Source organism: Eulemur rufifrons, chromosome 2 (assembly GCF_041146395.1).
Source record: "Eulemur rufifrons isolate Redbay chromosome 2, OSU_ERuf_1, whole genome shotgun sequence".
Classification (NCBI taxonomy): domain Eukaryota; kingdom Metazoa; phylum Chordata; class Mammalia; order Primates; family Lemuridae; genus Eulemur; species Eulemur rufifrons.
The window spans coordinates 117,658,438-117,684,411 of record NC_090984.1 but is presented as its reverse complement, the minus strand read 5'-3'; the positions used below and the strand labels follow the sequence as shown (position 1 = coordinate 117,684,411).

Sequence of the window (25,974 nt, the reverse complement as noted above, 5' to 3'; positions counted from 1 at the left end):
GACAGCCCCAGCAAGTAGGTACCGTGATCCCCATTGTACAGATGGGAAACTGAGGCCCTGAGAGCACAACTGACCTTGTCCAAGGTCTTGCAGAGCTCTCTTTTTTGCTGAAACCCTTCTCTGTATTCCATGGGAGAGCAGTCCGAAACAAGAGCAACGCGGGGTTGGCACGCAGGCTCTCTTGGCAGCACGTTCTGGCCGGCTGATGCTGTGTTGTGGGAGCTGTTCTGTACGCTGGAGTGTGTTGCGCAGAATCCCGGGCCTCCACCTGCTACATGGGGCTCAGGCGTGACAATCAAAACTGCCTCCAGACGTTGCCAGATGTCCCCTGGGAGCAGTCTCGCCTGGTTGAGGACCACTGGCTGAGAGCTAGGCCTTCAGGAATTCCACACTATACAGGGTGTTCCCGGTGTGGGGAAAGGGGCGAGGGAAACCAGAGTGCCTCCTGCAGGTGGGTTTGGGACACTGAGACCCCCAGCCTGGCTGAGGAGCAGACGCCTCCAGGAGGACACTGCAAACCTGTGGGAGGTGTGCTGGGTGGCATCTACCTGGAGCCAAGCCGGCCTGGGTTCAAATCCACTGAGTGGCCACATTCCTTAAGTTCCCTGTGCCTCAGCCTCCCTGTCTGTGAAGTGGGGACAGCACAGAGCAGCTCTGTAGGAATGTTGTGATGCTTACAAAGGATATAACGAGTTGCCTAGGAGGTGGTGGCCGCTGCTGGCAGGCCCCCAGCTGCCCCCTTGAGGGCCCTCACAGCCCTGGTTGGCGAGGTAGGCACACCCACTCCCATCTCTCCTCCCCTGCAGCAGCTCGAGTGGCAGAGGGAAGGTGGGCTTCCTGTTTGTTCCCCCTGCTGTGCCCCTGTTCATCTGTCCTGGTGGCAGGTTCAGGGGGCTGCCCTGGAGTCTGCCCCTGCGCAGCCGAGTGCCCCTCACTGCCTGCATGCCCGTGTGTCTGTGCAGTGGGTCAGGGGAATGTCCACACAGAGACCCCCTTTGTCTCTTTGCTCCTGCCCGGGCAGCATCTCTGAGGCTGGAAACAAGTGGTCCCAGCTGACCCATCTGGCTGGGCATCAGAGGATAAATCTCCCACCTAGAAATTTGGGTCTGCAATCTGCCAAGACAAGACACCCCTTAGGAGAATCAGACTCCTCCCAAGTGCATGAATTCAGTGATCAAAGCCCATTGTCGGGCAGAGCCCTTCAGACAAAGGGGGACAGAAAGTGTCTATTTTCTAGCCCGCTCCCTGCAGGCCATTCCCCGAGTGATATCTCCATCATTTTAAGTGAGGATGAAGCCTGGAGCTGTATCCCTATCTTTTGGGCTGCGGGGAAGCCCACACGTCTGGCTCCAGCCTGCCTGGTCTTTCCTGGTTGCAGGCTGACTTGCCCATTGGCGTTCTCTACTCTGCCCACAGATGACCAAGAAATTGTGCTAATTGTTTCCTTCAGCCAAGATCCAAGTTTTCAAACTGTGCACCATCGTCAGCCGCCAAGCTGGTTAAATGCAGATTCCCAGGCCCCAACCCCAGCACGAGTGTGAGTCAGTAGGTCTTGGATGGAGTCCAGGAATTCGCATTTTAACTGTCACCCCCGAGGCTCTTAACATTAGTGATCCATGGGCCATACTCTGAGAAATTGAGTCATTTACTGATTACATTGAAATTGTGTATGTGTTCGTGTTCTATAGGAATAATGAAATTTCTCACAATTTTAAATATTTTTCTCTAGGATTTTCTGTATTGTTTCTATGCTTTTCTGTAGTTTAACTTTTTATAACGAGCATACAATTTTTCATAAGCAGATAAAGCCATCAAGCCTTTCTCCTGGGCAGGGAAGACATTAGGAAGTAGGTTTAGGGAAATGTGGACAGAGGGACAAAAGGCCACAAGTGTAAATGAGTCTCTTCGAACTCCCAGTGCCAGCATCCCTCTCTCTGTGGCTCCCAACTCCTGAGCTGGCCACTGGCAGGCTGGAGAAGGGAGGAATGTCCCACCTCCCATTTTCAAATGGTCTGTTCTTGGCAAAGCCAGAGCTGAAGGCACACCTGGGAGTTTGGGCTGGTGGGGCCCAGCCGGTGCTGAGGGTCCCTCGTCTCTGTCTCGGGCCCTGGAGCCCAGCCTGGCCAGCTCCTCCGCGTCCACCCCGCCCCCACACTGGCACCGTGGCCGGCCAGGCAGAGGGGGATGGCGATTTTACAGCACTGTTATTACTCTATTGTTGCCCAGTAAACCCACACCGGGCCCCACAAACACTCTGTGAGAAGGCCAGACCCTTCCAGAGAAACGGTTTCCTACACCTTTACAACGTGATAGGAAAAAAGGGGCCGTTGGATTTATGGAAACTATATAAAGTTTATGGAGTCTTGGCAGGCCAGAAGTAGAAATGGTCTGCAGGACGGGGGTGGGTATTTCAAGACGGAGAAGGCCATGAACGAGTGGAAGACCTTTGTGTCGAGACGCCAGACAAAATACCCAAGCCCAAGACGACGTTGTGTGACTGTGGGGGCCGGGGAAACTGGCCTTGAGGGGGCGGGTATACGGGATGCTTTTTGGGGTGATCTCATTTCGATCTCTGTAGCATTCTGCAAGGGAGGCGTGGCTAGCCTCATTCTGCAGAGAAGAGACCAAGGCAGAGGTATTTTGACAGTTGTGAACCTGCCCAAGGTCGCAGAGCTAGTGGCGTGTGGCACTGAAGCGGATATTCTGGGGCAGGCTCGAGTTCTCGCGGTGTCTCCCCTGTGTGTTGAGCAACATGTCCCAGTTTTAGGTCCAGAAAATATGGTCTCCGTAGCCTACTTCAGTTTGGGACTTGCCTGCTATTTGTGGTTTAGTCTCAGGGTCCTCTGGGGTCCCTCACTCATCGCCTTGTCCCTCCCGTGGATGTGCTCAGGTTCCACCAGTGGGCGTGGCTGCAATGGAAGCAAAGCCACCAAGAGGCAGGCTCTGAATCAGGGCAGGGTTAGAACACGCAGTCTTTGCCTTTAGGTGCCCTTCCCTGTCCCACTTCTGCCGTGGGGCCCTCCTAGGGCCCTGGAGGAGTACCCACGGGGTCTGAAGTCACCTCCTCCCATTCCCATCAGCCCTCGGCATTTCTAATCCGTTTCTTCTTGCATAAGTGCTTTGTGACATCCACATTTTCACTGTCTTACTTGGCTGTGAATTCTTGGCGTGCAGATTCTGTGAATACTTAATTCTTCATCTCTGATTTTGCCCATAGAGACTGTCATAGTTCCTAGCATATAGTAATCACTTCATAAATATCGGCTAGGAGATGGATGGATGGACAGATGGATGGATGGACTGATGGACGGGTGGGTGGATGGATGGACAGATGGACAGATGGACAGGTGTGTGGCTGGATGGGCAGGTGGATGGATGGATGGATGGATGGGTGAGTGAGTGGATAGATGTGCAGACCAACAAACAGCCACCTCCTCATTTGCACCCTCAAGTGCAGTTAAACTAGCAGCCTGACTCAGGTTCCCTCAGGCTTCTGCTAAATGCACTTCTGTTCCAGGGGGTATATTTGCTCTCCCTGAAGCCATATGGAGAGACCAGCCTGAGTGTTTGAATGTGTGTGTAAATACTTTACAGTCCCCATAAACTTGTTTAAAGACAAGTGGGGGTGAAAGTATAAACTGGGACAGCCTTGTGGGGGAGAGCAATTTGGAAGTAGCTATTAAAATTTTAAACGTGCCCACCACTAAGACCCAGCAGTTCCACTTTTAGCTGTCAAGGGTAAAAAATACATTCGTACATTTGTGTACAAAGACCCATGCACCGGGATGCTTGTACAAGGAGCTGGTTGCTGCATTGCTTCTCGCAATGAACAACTGGCCGTAGGCTTAGTGTCCATGAGCAGGGGACAGTCACTAAACTGGGGAACACCCAGCCTGTGGAAAACACTGCTGCCATCAGAGGGAATGAGACATCTGGATGTGCAGAGGTGGAAAGATCTCAGGTGGGGCTCAGAGCAGGACACTCTCCAAATGTCTGGGCGTCTCTGAGACTCTGGGACTCACCAGTCTCGGCAAATGCCTCCTCTCCCTGCCTCATTCCTATCAACCTCTTCTCCCTTGTCTCTCCCCTCCCTACCCAGGGAACACAGTTTACTGGAATTAAATCTTTAATTCTTATGCCTGCTCGCCAGTGACCTTCCCTTACAGACAAGGAGGAAAATGAGAGAAAAGCGGTTATGTGCATAATTACTGTCTGCTGCCTCTTCAATTAAAAAGATTGAAAGGCACAATATTAAAATGTGATTTATGGGTGCCACTGTCGACCTAATAATGCGGCGAGAGGAAGAAAGTGCCGTAGTCATTAACAGAAAACCGTAGCCTTTTTCTCCCCCAGGAGATGAATTGACTCTCATTTTCTTATGCCAAAGAAATACGAAATGGTTTTAGGCATATGTGATATGTTCTTCCAATATGCTGAAATCCAGAACTTAGAGATTTAGGAGTCGTCTGGCTCAGACGTTTCGAGGAGGCTTCCTGAGAGGCGTGGCAGCCTGGGGGCTGAGGAGGCTGCCGCATCCCCCGTGCTCCCGGGCCAGACACAGTGCCGGGACCCACCTTGGAAACACCCTCGGGGTCCTCAAGGACCCCAAGACAGCTAAGGCCACAGAGCTCAGGAGGGAGTGGAAAAAGCACAGAATCTTGAGTCCCAACTTGGCTGCTTGTTAACTGTCTGCCCCTCAGTGTCTCCAGCTGTAAGATAGAAACAGTCACCTCCACCATTGTGTGACCCTGGGCAAGTTGTGGCATCTCCCTGAGCCCCATTTCTCACGCTGAAGGTTAGAATAGTACGTGGCTTGGGGGGGGGGGGGGCGTTGTAAGGATTAAACTAGTTAATGCGTGCAAAGGGCCTAGGTCTGTGCCTGCCACATAGCCAGTGCTTGCTAGGTTTTTTTTTTTTAAATCACTAGTATTACTGTTGCAGACGCCTTTGCCGTGATTAGAAGAGCTGGAATTCAAACCCGGGCCCTCCATGTCCAGGGTGCAGGCTGATGTGGGGCAACAGGCCTGGGGCGGGGGCCGAGGGGGCTTCCCCGCTCTGCCTCTCTCCGGCCGATGGGCTGAGCACGTCGCTGTAACTCTCTGAGCCCCCGTCTATCAAATAATAGTTTCTGCTTTGCAGGGGATGTTGTAAGGTTTAAGGATGAATGAAAACAAAGTATCCGGGATGCCATCAGTGCTTGGTAGATGGCAACAACCCTTGACAATGACAGATCTTCTCCAGGAGGCCTGTGTGGGTGGGTAGTGCTCTGCCCTGGGAGAAGGGGTCCATTCCTGGTTTATGTCCTTCCAGCTCACCTGGCTGGGCAGCAGGTGCCTGCAGAACTCTCTCTTCCTGGAGGGCAGAAAGTCCTCCAGGCTGTGAAAATAAAAGCTACAAAGGGGTGGAGGGAAGAGCAACCATTGTGCCAGGGGCTGTGTTGAGTCTGAGATGCAGCCTCCCAGGTGTCCTTATGCAGCCCGAGGATCCTCGGTGTGCAGATCAGACAGGGTGGGTGACTGGCCCAGGCACCAAAGCCAGGAGACGACAGTGCTCAGAGCCCCACCCAGGGCTGTCCAATTCTTTCCACCACACACTGGCACATTCTGGAGCCCCCTCCCAATTCCTAATCACTGACCCCACCCTGTCTCTCCTCTAGCCCTGCTCCTCAGACCCCTCACCCCACTAGGCGGCTCTGCAGCACCATCACCGCCTTGGGGGTTGATTTGCACTTTCTCACCAGCGCTGCTTAACCTGGAGAGCCAAATGCCTATGTGTTCCTGATAGGTTGTGCAGAACAGCGTGCGTCTGTGTTCTGTGTGTCTGAATGTGTGGGTTTACACAGACGCTCAGGAGTTGGGCTGGGAGCATGGGCTCTGGGTCTGCCTAAGGCCTTGTCAGCCCCGTTTCTGGGAGGGGAACAGTTCTTGTCCTACGTCCACCTAGAATCCACCCACATAGAGTCTCCCCTGGGGAAGGGGAGGGGGATTTTCCACGTGTTTCTTTCCTCCTGGCTAACGGCAGTCCTTTGCTTTCAGTTGAGAGGGAAAATGTGCAGAAGAGGACTTTTACTCGGTGGATAAATCTACACCTAGGAAAGGTGAGTGGGCACTTGGGTGTTCCTTAGGTGATAGATTCATGCATAGCCAAGCTTGTAGTTCTGCAGGGTGGTGAGGGAGGCTGGGGGCTCTGTTCTTTTGGATGTCGTTCATTGATTTAAACATTTATGAGGGCCACTCGCTGCCGGGTACCAAGCTCGGTGTTGGGCACAAAGAGTTGAGGAAGACACCGTTCTGCCTTCCGGGGATTATCAGTCTAGCTGGGGGAAGGAAGGAGGTTCCGGCTTTAAGCAGGAATCCATGGGTAAATGTTGGAAGACATTCCCTGTTGAATAGCACAGCACTTCCACAGGCGGCAGGTGGTGGTCCTCGGGCCTCAGACACGCGTAGGTAAGTTGACTTCCAGTACGGGGCTCCGCTGAGGGCCATGTGTAGGTCTTTGGATTAATTTATGCGGGAACTCTGGACATCTTTTAACAAAGCCACATTCCCTTGTTAATCATACAGAGTTGCTGCCGATGAGTCACATTGCCTACCCCTTTGACACACTTCACTCTGCACCAGGCTTCCTGCAAGTGCCCGCACACACCGTCTCCTTCAGTCCCCACGGCAACCCAAGTTACCCCGCTCCAGTCGGAAGGAGGAAACAGAGGCGTGGAGACGTTACCCGGCTTCCCTGAACTTTCTACGGCTTCTCCTGTGTGTTTAACTCAGTGGCTCTTCTCTTCTTGTTTCTTTTCTTCTTGCATTCTTTGGCCAGGCTGTTTCGGGTTGCGTTTTGTCTGCGAGCCTCTCATGCACACACCTTCCCACGACAGCAGCTGAACCGGCTCCCCGCAGCCCTGTGAGAGAGACAGAAGGAAGGGCTGTAGAGGAGAGGCTGCGGTGTGGGAGGACAGACGGCTCTGGGGGAGAGGAGGAAACAGAATCTCAGCCTCCTTACACACTAGGCTGGACCCCGGGACTGTGAGCATCCTAAATTGCCCATGTCCAAGAGAGGAGAGACGATTTTTCTCTTTTTCAGAAAGTTGATTTATTTGACTCATTGCACCTCTTTCTCCCTAAGCACCACGGTCTGGTTCTCCAACCATACCCAGCAAGTAATCTCATTTCCTTTTCAAGCTGGTAGCACCCCACTTTTGTGGGTTAGGTATGTCTATTTTCTTCTCTCCTCGCCTCTTAAAAGGTATAAAAGTTACTATTGACTGCCTTTATGGTTAACAAAAAAGAAAGGTTTTTGGAGGAAATCATTGAAATGATTAGAAAGCAGAGAAAATAAATATGACTTTTAGGAAGTGGCGCTCATGACCACGATGCTAATTCACATGGTTTGCCTTTCGGCCTAGAATATCTCCCGAGCGGGCCCCGACCACCCACACCTCTGCTCCCTGCCTGCAGCACGGGCATCACGGCGCCGCCACTTAGCCCAGGAACACCCTGCATTCTACGGGTGGAAGACTATGTGTCGTGGGTGAAGTGTTATAAATCACTTGCCAGTTGTTTTGACTGTTGGTACATTTTTAGTAATGCTTATAAAGTGAAGTGTTATTTTTGGGAACAAAAAAAAAAAAAAAGGAAAACCGGTCCCCAAACCTGAGATCACTGAACTCTTAAATTAATGCCTGATGTGTGTCAGGGTAGCTGGAAATTCCTGCTGGGGGACAGAGTATAGCCAGGGAGTTCTTTCTTTCTTTTTTTTTTAATTAAAAAAAAATACAGAAGGGTACAAGAGGGTCAGGTAACAAATACCCACGTACGTACTCACCCCCCCCCCCCCCGAAATGAGCCTCCGTTAGCTTTTATCATATCCAGGATTTTCTCCCTGGCCGATCTCCTGTCCCTGTCCCGGGGCAGGTGGGTAGCGCCCACTCTGAAGATAAATCAGATAGCACCTGAAACTGATGCCTAATAAACAGGGCAAAATTAACAGCCATGTTTCCAACCTTGAGACTTTCAAGAACAACCTTTCATGTAAAGGAAACCCAGGAACTCCTTGGTGAATTGGGCTTAGCTGCAATTTGAAGGCTGTCAGAAATATTTACTGAGTCTCTGGCTTCTGGAAAAATTCCTTAATTTACCGACGGAGTTAGATCATGAAGAAAGCCCTGGGGGTGCTGTTTATTCGGCCATACCGATCTCATGAAGCCCACAGAGTGTTCGGGGCCCGAGGAGTGTTTTTGCTGGCGCGGGTTCAATTTCTCCTCCTGCCATCTCGCGGGATGGACCCCGGCCAAGGCCCTGCTTGCCGCTGCAGCCGAGGCCCTTACAGGAACTGTCAATGGAAATTATTCTTCAGGTTTAACTCAGAAGTTAAAGCTTGGCCACGATCGGGGCTGGTAACTGGAAATTTTGTTAGTCCATTTATCAGGGGGTATTTTGTTCGGGTCTCGCGTTTTCTGCCTCGCATTAACAGGAATAACATTTCCGTAAGAGCCTCAGTAACCCGATGCCGTCATGCTCAGCGTGGAATGTACCCGAGGAGCTGCGGCAGTTTGCAAAGAAAATAATTTGCCTGTTGCTTCAAAGTCACTGTTGCCCTTGAAGCGAAGCCCTTTTCTATGCACCTGTGGGTGGAATCGCCCTGTATTTTGACTAACTGGGGAGAAGGGGACTCATATAAAGGGCAAGGAAATGCCACCTTCCCTAATAAAATCTAAAACACGGACCCTCCAAGGCTGCCACGGGAAAGAGGCTTTCCCGAAGGAAAAGGGTGGCCGGGCCACAGTTCCATTGTGTTTCCAAGGTTTTCCGGGCTGGTTGCAGCTGCCACTGCCACACTGGCCCCAGGGGCGCCTCGCCCCTTTAGTCCTGTCTGCTACGAGAATGCCCAGCCTTCCCTCGGACCCAGGAGCAGAGGGAGCGCCCAGACTAACTGCTCTAACCTTGCCACCGCCCCAGTGCCAAAAGGTAGACGGGGAGTTCTTGCTGGCATGGGAGCTGGTTAAGAATGCAGGTTTCCCGGCCCTGCTCCCCGGGATTCTTGCGCAGTAAGTTTGTCCTAACCATGCTGCGTCCAGAGGAGTTACCATCAGGCCTGTTTAGTCAGCAGAAACCTTTCTTCGGGCAAAGTATTACCTAAATATACTCATCCCTCCACATCTGTGGATTCAACCAACTGCAGATTGAAAATATTCAGGAAAAAAATTGTCCCTGTACTGAACATGTGCAGACTTTTTTCTTGTCCTGATTCCCTAAACAATATAATGTAACAACTATTTACATTGAGTTAGGTGTTATAAGTAATCTGGAGACGACTAGAAGTATATGGAAGGATGTACCTTGGTCATATATTAATACAAATATGCCATTTTATATCAGTGTCTGAGCATCCACAGATTTTGATATCCAAGGGATGACTATACAGGCAAATAAGAGCTGAGCCTCTGATAAAGGGGATGCAATGGGATGAGCCTCCTCCTGAACCCCACTGTCCCCCTGTAGGGTGCCCTGAAGCCTAGGGTTCTGGGGAACACAGTTTGCAAATCCCCGCACTGCCGCATCTCACCCACCCAGCCGCCCCCCAGACTCCAGGCCACGTCTAGCCAAGCTCTTAGTGGATGCCACATTGAAAGACACAAGTGTCGGCTCACCTGGACAGCAGACCCCTCCAAGTCTAGGTGCAGAGAGAGAAGCTCAGGCGGCTTCTGGCTCTTTCCAACCCAGGTCCCCCTCCACACTCCAGATCCTGTTTGGAGACTTGCCTTTTCATTCTGGGAGAGGGACTGGGTGACTTTGGGCTGTTTACTGACCCAGGGAACTTAGGAAGCAGTGCAAGCAGGATGATTCAAGAGTCGTTCACTACAGAGGGGCAGCCAGCTGAGGACGCCTCCCTTCCATGTATGGCCATGAGGTGCACCCCGCCCCCACCCCCACCCCCATAAACTGCTTTACTAAAGAGGACGTCCCAAGACTCTGCAGGGAGGCAGCCACTTAACAGTCAGCTGATGGGACTGACCCAGGAAGACAGGTGCCCTGCCAGGCGCTTTGCCTGCGGAATCTCATTTCATTCTAGCCCAGCCCTCTCCTGCCTAACCTGACCTTCCCGACAAGGACATTCAGGCCCAGGGAGGTCAAGGAACAGGGCCAAGGCCGAGTTCCTGTTGAGGGTGGAGCTTGGATTTGAACTCCGGTGTGTCTAACCCGCTTGCTTTTTATTGGATCATGTGAAAGGTGCACATTGAGGTAACGTTGGTTTATCTCAGGAAGCCTGAATTTTGTGGAGGGATAGAGGGGGTGGCATGTGGCTTTTTTTTGGTATAACTTTAATTAGTTTGATTTGTTATAATAAGCTTGTATTACTTTTGTACCTAAGCATATAAATTCACGTAAACATATACATGTACATATAAATAGACCTCTCAGCTTTTCAGTTCCTAATAACCCTACAAATGTGGGGGTGAGGAAGGATCCCCCTTTACCCAACCATCCAGCCATTCAGCAGGCCAGCTGTGTGTCCCTCCACCCCGACCTCCCAGCCAAGTCGCACACACCAGCCACCTTTCTGGCTTCCTCTGCTGAGGGTCCCTCCTCCTCCAGACTTGGACTAACTGTCAGGGAAGGAGGGTGCACATGGGGAGACTGGAGCAGCGCTGGGCTTGAGGGAGCCCTGCCGACATCCCGACTGAAGCCTGGAGAGCAACTGACCCAGGGCCATGACATCACGGGACAGATCTGGGGTGCGCTTGTGTTCAGCCAGTGTGGCCTGATACAGGAAACAGGACACCAGCTAACTCGACCAAATGCTGGGACCACCACCTGGCCTCTTTGAGCCTCAGTTTCCCTAAATATGAAGTGAAGGGCTTGCACTAGGTAATTTCATGCATGACCTAATATAATTATTTTGTTCTATAGAAGGCTGTAGTCAAGACATGCCATCTCTTTCTACCCTTAAGCAGAAATACGGATGTGATCTAATCTTGGGATCTAAGACCTTAGAAGTGTCCCCATGGGTCACTTATTCCATCAGCCCCCTGTTGCTAATCTTCTGCACAGCTGTCCAGCCAAGTGGCCATGCCCTGCTGCCTGGGTATGGCTGCCAGGGGGGTGAGCCTGCTACCTCCTGGAGTGGGCTTTTCCACCCGTAGACAGAGCTGGATGTTTGGAAGTTTTCTCTTGTGCTGAAACCTGCATCTCTGAAATGGTTTTGTAGATTACACCGATCACTAATCAGCTATTTTCTTCCCTTCTCTTTCGTAGTGCAACCCACCTCTAGAAGTTACAGATTTATTTGTTGATATACAAGATGGCAAAATCCTAATGGCTTTGTTAGAAGTCCTGTCTGGGCGAAATCTGGTACGTATGTCACAAAAGGGTCAGAAAGAAGTAAAATGCAAAGGAAAACAACTGCTGAAGGTTTCTTTTCAATACAGATATGTGTAGGTACACACACCTGGGCGCACATAAATGCTATAACAAGAAACTTTGAAGGGTAACATTCCTTTACCAGTGACTAAGAGTCATAAATCTTGTGTGACTAAGTGGTATCATTTTTTTAAGCAAATATATTTTAGTAAATAAATAAATGCGAAATGTTTTCTGTGAGTCGTTAAGGCTTAAGCTTAGAACTAGACAATTAAAATTTAGCCAGCCAGCCATTATATTAACTAGAATGATGGCCAAGAATTGGAAAAATTAAAGAGAAAGGCCTCTTATCAACCAAATTCTGTTACACACCCTAAGGCTCAAAACTAGGCTTCTGGAACATTCTTTTAACACATTAACTGCCCTGTGAGTTGTATTTAACTCTCGCTAGTTTTGAGCCTGGGGACTTGTGAAGCATATGTAACTCACGTCTCTTCACCGTGGCAGCCCATGAACTATTGAACTATTTTTCAAGTTGCATATAACTCACACACAGAAAACAATAAAAAATAACAAATTTTGCATTAAATTAGAAAGGATTGTTTTGTTTTTGAAGTTTTTATTCTATTTTTGCAATAAAACACAGTGGCCCCATAGAAAAAAATTTTTTTCCAGTGTGGCAGTCAGTGTGTTCAGTGTGACTGGAGTTGAATTAAACCAGCTGGTCTAGACATTCGTGCTACTTTGGACGCTAGCCAAACCTCTCTATGTTGCATGTCTACTCTGTGCAGATTGGTCCTTTTTCTCTTCTTGACATGGAGCAGGGTTTCTCAACCTTGGCACTGGTGACATTTTGGGTCAGATAGTTGTACACTGTGGGGAGCTGTCCTGTGCGTTGCAGGATGTTTAGTATCTAACCAATAAATGCCAGTAGCACCCCCAGGTGTGACAACCGAAAATGCTCCAGACATTGCCACATTTTCCCTGCGGGGACAGACTGATCCAGTGCACAGCGCCATAGTGTCAAGGTTGAGAAGTCCTCTTCGAGAGTCAAGCATTTGATTTGGCCTCGGTGACCTGCCATCGTGCCTAACACAAAGGTGCGGTGATGGGGTCACAGCTCTGCCCAGTCATAACTCAGCCGCACAGAGCTCTCCGGGTCTGTTTTTAACTGTAGGTCCAAAGTCAAGAGCCCCTGCTTCTGTTCTCAGGTGTAACGTAGCTGGACTCTTATGAGACCTCTTAACCCTTCCCACCTTTGCTTTCCCAACAGCAAGATGGGAGAGGCCTGTTGGCTGTACTCGGGGGCTGTGCAAAGTTGTGTGATGAATTCTAACGAAGGATGGACTCATTGCAGCAAGAATAGTATTTGGTTCCTTAGCAAGTCTTGCAATGAGCCAGCAAAAGGCTTCCTGAAAAAGTATATTCTGGTCCCTTATCCTGTGCTCCCAGCAACACAGGCTCCCCATTTTGGTGCCAGGACACCAGTCACCAGCTGCCATATCCTTGGGGACCTCTACTGGGTGTCTTTGATTCTGGAGCCAGGCTGAGAACAGGCCTCCACATTCCCACTAGCTCGGCCTGACAGTTTACACCTGGTAGAACCGACCCACTGGTTTGCCTTGTAAATGCAACCCCCGCCCCCACCCGGGAGCAATGATGAGCTTCCACTGGGGATGAGTTTGCTCTGGTGGCACTCCTGGTACGTAGAGCTCACGTTGTCAGAGAGTTTTAGCTTCTGCAGACCTGCCCCTCTATGTCTCTCTCTCTTTCTCTGTCTCTCGTGACCTGGGATAACTGTCCTCAAAACTCTTAGCCAGAAAACAGAAACATCTGCTGCCACTGGGGAGGGGCTTTGCCGGATGATTTAGCATCTGAGCGGTGATGCTGACATCCAGGGCTCGCTGCCCTAACAAAGCATCAGTCAGTGAGGAGAGCATGTTACTGAAGTCTCTGGAGAAGGGAGGGGTCTCACAAGCCAGGAGCTGGGTCAGAGAGGAAAATTTGACAAATTCGTCCCTTGTTAACCTACTTTGGTTCCCCCATTCTCCAACCCCAGCGAGTTAAGTCCCAAGTTCTGTCAATAAGGCCGACTTCGAGGGCCCTGTGATGTCCCAACCGTAGGTCCTGAGACGCACCTGCAGGAGTTTGGATGCGGTCCAGGTGGGCTTTAGCTCAGAGCCCCTAACTTTTTCTTGAAATTAACATGGAAAAGGTAAAGAAACAGTACAGCACGCCCGCTGGCACCGCTGGGCATTCTGGAGGCCTGCGCTGGTTTGACTTGCTGTTCTGTTCTGTTTTATTTTACAGCTGCACGAATACAAATCCTCGTCGCATCGTATTTTTCGGTTGAACAACATAGCGAAAGCACTTAAGTTTTTGGAAGATAGCAATGTAAGTGTTGGAAGCACGTCTTGTTAACACAAACTTGTTCTGTTACGAGAAGGACATAATTTGAAGTTAAGGGCTGGTGGCTAAGAGAAGCATGAAAGGGACTCTGCTAAAATAGTCAAATTAAGCTAAGCTTAAGTTTAACGGAAATCACTTAGATAAGCCATCAGTTGGGAACATGGTCCCCAACTCCCTGCCCACCCCCTTGGATCCATCAGGATTAAAACGCTGATGAATGTTCAGCCACGGAAAGAGCCGAGCGGCTGACTGGCTCTCAGATCTTTAGAATTTAGTGGACATTGTTTTGTTCATTCCCTTGACTAAGAGGATGGTGAGCATGTCAGAGTGTAAAACTTTCTCTTGGAGCTTAGAATATGGGAGAAGCTAAGGGGAAAGAAGGCTAAATGAGCCAGGAGGAAAAAATGACAAAATTCCCCTTTCCTTGATGCTAACTTTCTAGACCTAAGTGAGCTCTTTCTGTGTCTGGAACTCTGCTTCATGCCCTTCATGAATGGGAAGAGGTGGCCCAAGAGGGTGACGTTCCAAAACTCCCCTTTTGTTAGTTGTTGCCATTAATCTAAGTTTAAAAAAAAAAAAAAAACCCAGCTTACCTGACAGGTAGGCACGTACAGTAAAACTTCATCATAAAGCGTGAATCGTCCAGGGTTCTTCATGGTAACGGAAGTTGACCTTGGCTGATTTAAGCAGAAAAGCAATTTGTTGAAAAAACTCTGAGTAGCTCACAGGGTGACTTGAAAGACCGGGAAACCGGGGACAGAATGTAGGGATGCTCAGCCCCAGGACCACCGCAGAGACCCTCTGGAGGGACGGCGTGGGCACAGCCCCACTGCCTCTGCAGCCCCACGACTGCCTGGGGAAGGAACTCTTTCTATTTTGTCATCATCTCAGTGTCACATGTCCAGATTCAAAGACCTGGACAGGACCATGTGGCTGATAAGCCTGGATCCCAGACATGGGAGGAGGCTCAGATGGTGGTGGCCAATAATCACATCACAGTTCAGAGCAGCACTATTCACAGTGGCCACAAGGCAGAGACAACCCACATGGCCATCCACGGACAATTGGATCATCCAATGTGGTCTCTCCGTGCGATGGCGTATTACTCAGCCTTGAGAAAGAGTGAAGCACTGGCACCTGCTACAACATGGATGAAGCTTGACAACATGCTAAGTGAAAGACGCCAGACACAAAGGACAGCTAATCATCTGATTCCATTCATACGCGGTGTCCAGGACAGGGAGGTCTCTAGAGACAGACAGTGGATTGGTGGTGGTTTAGAGCTGGGGGGAGATGAGGAATGAGGAGTGACAGCTGAAGGGTCAGCTGAGGTTTCTTTTAGAGAGGTTGAATGGTCTAAAATCGAAGTGACGTTTGCACGTATCTGTGAATGCACTGAAAACCGCCGGACTGTACACTTTCCGTGGGTGAATAGGGCGGGATGGGAGCTATATCTCAAAACAGCTGTTTAAAAGGAAAGCCCGTCCCCTGTCCATGGAAAGGCTCCCCACCTGTAGTCAGTTAAACCGACAGCCCTGCCCTAACACGGCCGGTCCCAGAGCATAGCTGCCTCTGCTCCCAGCCCTGCCTCCCATCCCCTACTGCCAGGAACTGAGGCCATGCAGATTCTCTGGCCTCAGTTTCCACATTGGTAAAATAGGATAAAAACAAAACCTACCTCAGAGAGTTGTTGAGGAATGACTGGCCTGTCCCGGTTGAGGTTGGCCACACGCTGGCACAGAGAGGGAGAAGAAATTCCCGCACACCAGTTGGTCCACTTGTTTTCAGTCTAGCAGAACCAGCTGAGTTAGGAAGACGAAGAGGAAGACATTGTCCCTGAAGCTCTTGAGAAGTCTGTTAACTTGTCTGTTCGCCCCCTTCAGAGTCTGGGCACCCCAGGCGAGGTCTTTGGGAATATCTGCTCCTTGGTGCCCTGGACCACCACCTGCAGTCGTCACCTTCCCTCGGCCAGGCTCTCTGTACCTGTGGCCAGGGGAGTGCTTTATTCTCCAAGTGGCCTTTCCAGGAGCCACCTGCTCCCTGCCCAGCCCTCCCCTTTCCCCTCTCGGGATGGTGCACCTTTATATCTATGGCACCCCTGCAAGGCAGCTCCGTCCCTCTCTCACTTTGGAACCTCAGCTCGGAGGGCCACAGCTGTCACCTGCCATGTGGGCTTCCTCCAGGTGGGAGCGCAAGTCGGGATGATCAAGCTGACTAACGGCTTTGATTCCCCTGGCCTGGAATGTGTTCGGTAAACCACAGCAATGGAGGGCGCTGTCAGAGGCAGGGCTTTAGGAGATAAGCAGGCCCAAGGCTGGCAAGTGATTCATCACGCAGGACGTGTGCTCGTGATGAATGTGGCTGGAATATTGGACCTGAGCTTGATCGGCTGTGTTATTCGCAATATTGACAACTTCCTTCCTGGCCTCCAACCTGCCGGTGATGAGCCTGTGTTGTCTGAATTAGATTCTTGGCATCAGCCGGCAAAACAGACTTCAGCCAGGAAACCCAGACGTCTCCCTCGATTAGGTGAGCCCAGGCCTGACCGATGGGTGTTGTCAGAAACTCATGACAAATTGATGGGATCAGAGACTGGTGTCAAACAGTTTAAAGAGCCATGAGGGGCAGGGAGGGAGGAAAGAAGTGCAGGAAAAAGAAAAGCGTTTGCGTGAGATGCTTGCTGTCCGGTTTTCTTTCCCGAGTCTCCCAGGCAGAATGTTGCTGTGTGGATTTGAAAGTATGTCTTGACTTACTTTATTCCTCCTTTCTTCCCCCTGTAGAATGATTTATACATTTTTAAAAGTTCTAAAGAAAGAAGAAGAAAATGTGAGATTTTCTTCTGCTGTGGCCTGCAAAGGCTTAAATATTTACTCTCTGGTCGTCTCTGGAGGGGGTTGCGGAGTCCTGGTCTATGGACAGTACTTAGACTTTGTTTGCAGAATGAAATGATGACCCAAGGCAGTGATCCCCAAACCTCAGTGTGCATCAGAATGACCTGGGGTGCTTGTTAAGATGCAAATTGCTGGGCCCCACCCCCAGAGGTCCTGGTCCTGTAGGTCTAGGGAGAGTGTGCACGTCTAACCAGCGCCCACAGGATGCTGATGCTGCTGGTCTGGGGGCCAACTTGGCCTTCGGGATTTTCCGAGAGAGTCATTCCGCAGTCAGAACATAGTTCAATATATAGGTAATTCCCTCAGGCTTTCTACACGAGGCACATTGTAACCAATTAGCAGGACATTCTGTAATGGTGCAGAAACCCTGGGTATAAACCTTACCCAGCACACTACTTCTAATTAGCAGCAGACCTACCATCCACAGTCCGTGACTGCACGTTTTTGCTCTGTGTTTATCCCAAGGACGTGCTAAAGCCAGGTCTGGTGGCGTTAGAGTAGCAGGCAGACCGATTGGGCATTTGCCATCTGTCTTGGAAAAGAATGTCTGAAACCTTCTTAGCTGTGTGACCCTGCGCACATTATTTAACCTCTCTGAAACTTCCTCACCTGAACTGTAGGGATAATAGAAGTACCTACATTATAGGGTGGTTGTGAGGGTGAACTGCTTAAATACTTGAAGGAGTTTGGGATAGTGTGTGCACAGGGTAAGTACTACGTACCTGTTCATTAAATATACTTTTGCATACTGAGTGTCCCTGAGCGTGGCAGGATAAGCAAGAAAAACAGGCTCGTGGGCGCACCAGAAAATACCATGTGTCAACCTCCCTGGACACCCCCCTTTAAGCTCCTAAATTGCTTCCCTGCAGGTAAAACTGGTTAGCATCGATGCAGCAGAAATAGCGGACGGCAACCCCTCTTTGGTTCTTGGGCTGATATGGAACATAATTCTCTTCTTCCAGGTAAAATAATTTCCTTTCTGTAGCACATAGTAACTATCTCAAATCTGCTGAACACCGACAGAACAGAGCAGGGCCAGATCAAGGCGGGCAGTGAAACAGTTTCTGGCAGATTCTGTCCTTTCTAGTCACTGAAAAAGCTCCAGAGGAATCTGGTTGCTCAAATGTTTGGGTCCCTGTGATTTTTAAAAGTGGTGTGAGCTTTGTTTTCTAGAAAATAATATCCATCCTCTTAGGATCTGAAGAGTTAAATATTTTCTTTGAAAAATACCTTTGTTCTAAAGTGTCACAAGAACTGGGGAAATACTTCAGACTGAAAACTGAACTTGGTAGAGTTACTTTCCTAAAATTACTCGAGTGCTTGTTAGAGACGATTGAAGAGCCTGTACTAGATGCCCTAGGTGGGCTTGACCAGTGGGAATCTAATGAAAATAAATAGAAAAAAAGATGTAGATTTTAAAACAGATACCCTAGGAAGAGGAGCATGTGACAGGTGAGACCTGATGTTCCCTCCTTTGCAACTTCAGCCTGTGTCTGGAAATGCAAATTCTACAGAGGAAGGACTGGGTCTGTGCTTGGAATAAGAAGGTGGTGTTTTAAATTGTGCCCAAGTACGGTTTCCCTGACTGGGAGGGTGAGCTGATACCTCATCTTCTAAAACCTCTTTCGAAACAGAAAACCCTGGTTCATTATTTGCCCTCCCAAGAGTAAAAAGGGCCCACGTGGGGATGATTTGCTCCGGCTTTTGGCCGCCGTGTGCATCTTGGAGAGGCACAAGCACAAACAAGGTTCGGAAATAACAGATTTCCTTCCGGGTGAGCCTTGAATTTAAACAAACAAAGGCTGTCGCTCTGAGCCTCGGTTTCCACATCTGTGAAATGGGAGCAGTGATCATACTATGTGGTGAACGTCGGGAGAAGCCTCATGTAAAAGCCCTTTGTCAACTGGACAGTGTTATACACAGGCTTCCATTACTGATGTCTGTTGTTAAACTCCTTGGAAGATTCTGGAAACATCCTGAAAATGTATTAAAAGTCAAGACCTTAAATCCACCTTAGAGCTTCATTCATTTATTTAATAAATGAATTAATATTATTTAATTAGTATTAATAAATGTATTAGTATTAGTATTAATAAATGTCTGTTGAGTTTCTCTGAGGTGCCAGGTACTGGACATACAAGGCCCTGCCCTCATGACGCTCAAGGATCACAGATGTCTCGATTCCATATTGTAGAACTCTGTGGTGCAGGCCACCATCAAGCTATGAGCAGGGGCTGGGAAGTGAGGAAAACTTCCTGGAGGAAGTGACACCAGAGCTGGGTTTTGAAGGATGAGTAGGAGCCCACTACACCAGTTCTTCTCAAACTGACTAAGCATACATACTGCCCGAGGATGGTATTGAAATGCAGATTCTGATTCTATAGGTAGGTCTGGGGTAGGGCCTGGGGTTCTGCATTTCCCACAAACATCCCCATGATAGGAGTTCAAAGATGGAGGGAAGGGACATCCAGGCAGCAGGACCAGGCTGAGCAGAGGCCATGCGGCCGGAAAGAGCATGATGCATTCTGGAAGTGACAGGAGGTGAGCGGAGAGGGGCAGGCGGAGTCGGATCAGCCAGATCTATGTGCCATGGCTGGCCAGAGCGGGAGAGACTCCCGGAGATGAGGTTCCCGAAGAGTGTAACTGCGTGACTGCCAGCCACAGCCATCAGACAGGGTTTCTCCAGCTGGAGAACCTATTCCGTGTTGGCCGATCCCTCCAGCCAGGGTCCGCGTGCTGGGAGGGTCACTCATGGCTGGCGTCTGAAATGCCATTCTTCCTTTCAGATTAAGGAGCTCACGGGCAACCTCAGCAGAAACTCTCCATCTTCCAGCCTGTCACCCGGCTCAGGGGGCACAGACTCAGACTCGTCATTCCCACCCACACCCACCACGGAGAGGAGTGTGGCGATATCAGTGAAAGACCAGAGGAAGGCCATCAAGACCCTGCTGGCGTGGGTGCAGAGGAAGACACGGAAGTAAGCCGCGGCCTCTCTCCCACCTTAATAAGCTGTTTTCAGGCAGAGGGAAGAGTATACCTTTCCCAGGGGGCGGGGGGGGCAAAGAAAAAGGGAATTAATATTTATTAAGAAGCCAGTTATGTGTGTGCCTGTCACTTCATATAGACTGTCATAACAGGGAGCACTGCATTTTTCAGTTTTTGCACAGTACACAAAAAATGTGCTTTGCAGAACGGTTTGCAGAAAGCTGATGAGAAGATTTGAATAAGAATCAAAGGGGCTTTCTCATGTTAACTCCCCAACTGGGCGTGTCTCTGGGATTCTAACAACATGCACATATTTATTATTAAGCTTCAGGGTATCTTCCAGAGTCTGTACCTACTTTAATAATAATAATAATAATAATTAAGGCAGTAACATACTCAAGGTTTGACCTACCAAAAGCGAGACAGGTGAACTGGAGCAAAGTTCCAGCCCTGCTTGGTTCACGCCAGCAGCAGGGGATGTCAGCAGTTTTGTATCAAGCCCTTTACTTTTACCTATAATGGGCCGACAGCCCTGGGCGGTGGGCAGGTGGGCCAGGCCAGCGTGGTGGAAACGACACCAACTCGGGCCACCCCGGCTCTGCAGCGTGTAGACTGGTTGAGATCCTTCTGAATCACTTACTTCTCTAAGCCTCATCTGCAAAATGGTAAACTTATCATTCACAGCCTTCCAGAATAGTTAGGATGAAATGAAATAAAATCTGTGAAAGCTCCTTGCAAGTGCCAGCCCTTCATGAGCACAAGTTTGGGTTCCCCTCTCCCCGGCATCTGGAAATAAAAGGTGGAAGAGAGTTTTGGAGTTTTGATTGAGGGGTTGAGCATGGTGGATTAGAATTGACAAATGCGAACAATCATTAAATGTTGTTTAGAAATAAATCAGCCGAAAGAGAGTTCATCGCCAGGGGTTAGGGTTGGGGGTGTGTGACTCTAAAGGAGAGGAGGTGTCTTAGGGTGATGGGACAGTTCTATGTCTCAACTGTGCTGGTGGTTCCATGAATCTATACACCACCGCTGTGAGCCGGAGGGCATGTGAAAACTGGTAAGATTCAAATACAGTCTATAGCTTAATCGATAATTGTCTTGGACAAATGTCAGTGTCCTGGGTTTGGATAATATACCCTAGTAATGTAAAATGCAATCATTGGAGGAAGCTGGGGGAAGGGCAGACAGCGACTCTCTGTACTATGTTTGTAACTTCTTGTGAGTGTTAAACAATTTCTAAATAAAAAGGTGTTTGGGGTTTTTTTTTTTTTTTTAAGAGTTCAATGACCGCGGTTGAGAGATCCGTGGTGTCTCAGGGGATGGATTCTAAAGGAAATTGGTGCCTGGCAGCATTATCTCCTCTCTTGTCCTTCACTTTTAAAATGATAATTTTCTTTATGTTAGTAATGATAGTAGCTGTCACTTAGTGAGTGGCTTTTGTGGGCTACCAGCAGTGCACGTTAGGTTAGCCACAGGACACGGCCGTTCTTGCGGGACCAACCTTCTCTTTTCCCACAGCACCCTGGCAAGCTCACTGTGCGATGATCCTTGTTTTACCCCTGAGGAGTCTGAGGCTCAGAGAGGGTGTGTGACTTGCCCACGGCCACCACACTAGAAGCATAAAGCAGGCCACGAGGTGCAAACTTGAGTCTTTCTGACTGTGTTTTCATTGCATAGCACACCCTTGTGTGCTGTGTTTTCAGCATCACTGATAAAATGAGCTCTGTAGAAGATTGGTCCTTTATGTATCTGAGAATTTGGGAACAGGTCCTATTTTGCCTTTTTGTACAATGTATACCCTCGTATCCTACTTGTCTGGAAATAGAAATGGGAGTGGCTTAGGGCGGCTCTGCGGGTGCTCTGGGGCCAGGACGTCTTTGCCTGGCAAGGTCAGCAGCCCCAGCCACGTGCCGACCCGGTCCCTTTGCGTCTGTTTGCTAACCTGCATTGTGGCTGCCGCCGCTGTCTTCCTACAGGTATGGCGTGGCGGTGCAGGACTTTGCGGGCAGCTGGAGGAGTGGGCTGGCTTTCCTGGCTGTGATCAAGGCCATCGACCCCAGCCTGGTGGACATGAAACAGGCCTTGGAAGATTCCACACGAGAAAATCTAGAGAAGGCTTTCAGCATTGCACACGATGCCCTGCACATCCCCAGGCTCCTGGAGCCAGAAGGTAGCAGTGGTCCTTGCTCTTTCTTTCTTTCTAGTAATTTTTATTACAAATGTACCACCTGCTATTCCACGTAGAAAATTTAGAAAATACAGAAAAATCTAATGAAGAAATTTTTATGTCTCCTACATTTGTACCATTCAGATCACATAATATTTTTCTAATATGTCTATGCATCTAATTATATTTTTACATAATTGGTATCATTCAGTGTACATATAATTTTGTGCCTTTTTTTACTTAACATTATACTATGATGTAAGTATTTTGCATATTGCTATAATGTCTTCATTAGATATTTTTATTGGCTGCAAAATAGGCAATGTAATGGGCATGCTAAAGTTTACTTAGCTCTTCCACTACTGGTGGACACTGAGCTTGTTTCAGAAATATTCACTTTTATATATCACATTGCAGTGAACATCTTATTAAATATAGCTCAATATGCATCTCAGATTATTCCCTTAAGAACCAGATTCCAGCAGCAGAATGACAGAGTAGGAGAGAACACGCCTCTTAAAGGTGTTTGGCTGTCTCTGTCAAATTGCTGTCCACGTGGGTTAGGCTGACCTAGGACTCCTTGAACCACGTATAGGGTGCCTGGTTCACCATACTTGCCCATGAACCCGGCGGTGAGCCGGTTGCTCACAGTGGAAGGGACTAAAATAGCAGGGAAGAATGGACAGAATTTGGGGGGAAAAGAGCCCTGGATTCTACATCCCAGCTCCTCTGTTCCTCAGGCAGCCATGAGATTTCAGTCAAATGATTCACCCTCTCTGAGCCTGAATTTCCTCAAATAGAAAATAAAGAGAAAAACTCTCAATGATTGTCGGGGTCCTTCACGATCAAGCATTCCGGAATCCTATTGAAAAATTGTGTGTTCATGTCCCCTGCTAATTCCCACATCTCTCTTAACAGACATCATGGTTGACACACCGGATGAGCAGTCTATCGTGACTTATGTGGCACAGTTTCTAGAACGTTTTCCGGAGTTGGAAACCGTATGTTTGTTTCTCTTACCTTTAATTCAGAAACCGTACATTTCCATTCATTGGCCATCATATGAAGCTGGGAAGTGTGCTGTGTTGTTTTGCGTAATTAGCAATAATAATCAAAGTTGATCTCAAATCCCTTGAGCATTGCCTAGCCACATTTTAATTTTGGAATTGCAGTAGCCGTCCCTTATCCGTGGGGGACACGTCCCAAGACCCCCAGTGGATGCCTGAAACCTCCTACTGAACCCTATATATACCATTTATTCCTATACATACATACCTATGATTTATAAATTAGACACAGCAAGAGATTAACAACAATAACTAGTAATAAAATAGAACAATTATATCAGTATGCCAGCATCACTACTTTGGCACTTTGGGGTCATTATTGAGTACAGTAAGGGTGACTTGAACACAAGCACTGGGATACCCCGACAGTCAGTCTGATAATCAAGACGGCTACTAGGTGACTAACGGGTGGGTAGTGAGGACAGCTTGGGTGTGCAGGGCAAAGGGATGAGTCACGTCCCAGGCAAAATGGAAGCAGGGCAGTGAGAGATTTTACCATGCTACTCAGAGTGGCATGCAATTTAAAACTTATGAATTGCTTATTTCTGGAATTTTCCTTTACTATTTCAGTCCGCAATTGACTGTGGGTAACTGAAACCCTGGAAAGTGAAACTTTGGATAATGGAGAACAACTGTATATGTAACATCAGTTTAAAAGCAGGACAGGAGGTTCCCCCTCTCACAAACTCTTCCCGTGCAGATTATAAAAGATGCCCACTTGTGATGTGGATCGGCTACCTGGCTTTTTAGATGTCAGGTGGAACATGTCTGCAGTCTACCAGATGTTATCAGTGTTAAAAATTACAAAAGCCAATGGTCATTCAAAAGACCACCTTTTTATTTTCAGAATCCCAGATTATACTTGGTGAGAGATTTTTTGGGAGCAGAATCAGACATTGTAGAAGTTGTCGTGGCTCTGTTGAACTCCCACCCAACAGTATCAATGACAACAGCAGCCTTTTCTTGGATCCGTTATTAATTTACTGAACACCTACTGCTGGCTCAGGGGACTCGGCAGTAAACCAGATGGATGAGGTCCCTGACCTTGTGTAGCTTTGTTCTAGTAGGGGAAACAGTGAACAAGTCAGCAAAACCATAATTGCAGGTGGTTATGAGTACTAGACAGAAAAAAAAAATCAGCAGAAAGAGTTGAGTGCTTGTACGAAGCGGGACAGCCGTGCCTGTGTATCTCTGCGCTGCCTGCCTTTCCTGCAATCTGGCGAGGCTGTTTCATTACCCACTTTTTACAGGTGAGGATAAGGATGCGCAAAGAGGCCTGAAGACCTCTCCAGGCTGACACAGCTACCAAATACAGAGCTGGCGTTCAGCCCCAGGTCTCTGTGGTTCCAAAGTGCAGGCGATTAGGTCCCTTACAACATAGAGCTGAAACTGGGGCCTCATTTTGTACAGAAGAGCCAGACGGGACCCTCCACGCTGCGGCTTTTATTCTGGCCCTGACTGTGCGTGCTTTCCATCTGTCCCTGCACCACAGAACAGTCCCCAGGGCACTTTGTAAGGAGGAATTCCTGGGCCGGAACACCCGTTTTGCCCCTTGCAGCTGTGTAACCTTGGGCTGGCTCTTTGACCTCTCTGGATCACGTCTATATCAGATTCATCTGTAAAATGGAAATATTACCCACATTTCAGCGTTGCATGAAGAATAAACAGATAGGTAAAGTACTGTGCCTGGCACAACAACTGATGCTCAGCAAATAGTGGTGATTTGGTCAATAGATACAAAGTTGCAGCTAGATAGGAGGAGTACATTCTGGTGCTCTATTGCATAGCAAAGTGACTATTTTAATAATAATATACTATACATTTCAAAATAGCTAAAAGAGAAGATGTTAAATGTTCTCACCACAAAGAAATGACAAGCGTTTGAGATGATGCATAGGCTAATTACTCTGATTTGATCATTCCATAATGTGTACATGTATCAAAATATCACATTGTATCTCATAAGTATATACAATTTTTATTAGTAAATTAAAAAGTAAAATAAAATAGGAAGGAACCCAGGCCTCAATTTTAGCCCATTGAGACCTATTTCAGACTTCTGGCCTCCAGAACTGTAAGATAATAAATTCGTGTTGTTTTAAGCCAGAAAAAACAAAAACAAAAACAAAAACAAAAAAACCAGTTGTGATTGTTATTATTTTGCAATTTATTTTTCCTAGCCCATTGCTAAATTCCCAAATAGTAGCCATCGGGGCTTTTATTAGCCCCGAGCTCTAAATCTGTTTGAGTTTGAAACAGATTAAGTTTGAAATCAACTAAAACTCACGGTATTTGTGTGAGTCAAGGCCACAGCCAGGACTCAACAAATCTGACACTTGGATCTCTCCTCAGTGCTGGAGTCAGAGACTGGGGCTGGAAAAATAGAGGTTGAGCAAGAAACAATATCTGGAGAAAGAATTCTTCCTCTGGGTTTGCAGAACATGGTGCATCACTGCAAAACAATCCATGTGCAACCCCAAGGGAATACAGATGAGACTTCTCAGCTTATCCAGACAGCCAGTGAACTGTTCTTAATAATTCAGCTGAATTAGTTCATTTCAGTAAACATTTGCTGCGCCCTGACCATGTGCCAGCCATTGTGCCCAGCTTCGTAGCCTAACATATGGCTTCTTTTGGTAAATGTGCCATGTGCACTTGAAAAGAAGGTGCCTTATGCAGTTAAAGAATTGACATCCTTTAATACACTGTTAGTATGTTAATATGCTGTTCTAATATTCTATATACATACTGATTTTTTTTCCTTCTTTTCCTGTCAATTAGCGTGGGAGAGAAATGTTAAAATATCTCCAACTATGATGATGGATTTGTTTAGTTCTCCCCCTCTGAGTTCTGTCAATTTTTGCTCTATGTATGTTGATGCTATGCTATTAGGTACATAGACAGTTAGGATTGTTGTGTCTTCTTGATGATTTGATTGCTTTTATTTTTATGAAATTTCTCTCTGTCATGAAGTGTACTTTGTCTGAATATAGCCATAGCAGCTTTGTTATGATTAGTGTTTGCATGATACATTTTTCCCCATCTTTTTCCTTTCAGTGTATGTGTGCTTATATTTAAAGTATGTCTCTTATAAGCAG

At 48.2% G+C, this 25,974-nt stretch overlaps 1 protein-coding gene across 2 annotated transcripts in view; it reads left to right on the top strand.

Moving 5' to 3' along the window:
- CLMN (calmin) overlaps window positions 1–25,974 on the top strand; it is a 100,813-nt gene that overhangs the window by 62,174 nt on the left and 12,665 nt on the right. For both annotated transcript variants that reach the window (XM_069489411.1, XM_069489402.1), the window contains exons 2-8: window positions 6,036–6,097; window positions 11,253–11,348; window positions 13,668–13,751; window positions 17,527–17,619; window positions 19,444–19,634; window positions 21,619–21,812; window positions 22,728–22,810. In XM_069489411.1, the coding sequence (XP_069345512.1) occupies window positions 6,036–6,097; window positions 11,253–11,348; window positions 13,668–13,751; window positions 17,527–17,619; window positions 19,444–19,634; window positions 21,619–21,812; window positions 22,728–22,810 (803 nt within the window). The remainder of the gene's footprint in view (window positions 1–6,035; window positions 6,098–11,252; window positions 11,349–13,667; window positions 13,752–17,526; window positions 17,620–19,443; window positions 19,635–21,618; window positions 21,813–22,727; window positions 22,811–25,974) is intronic.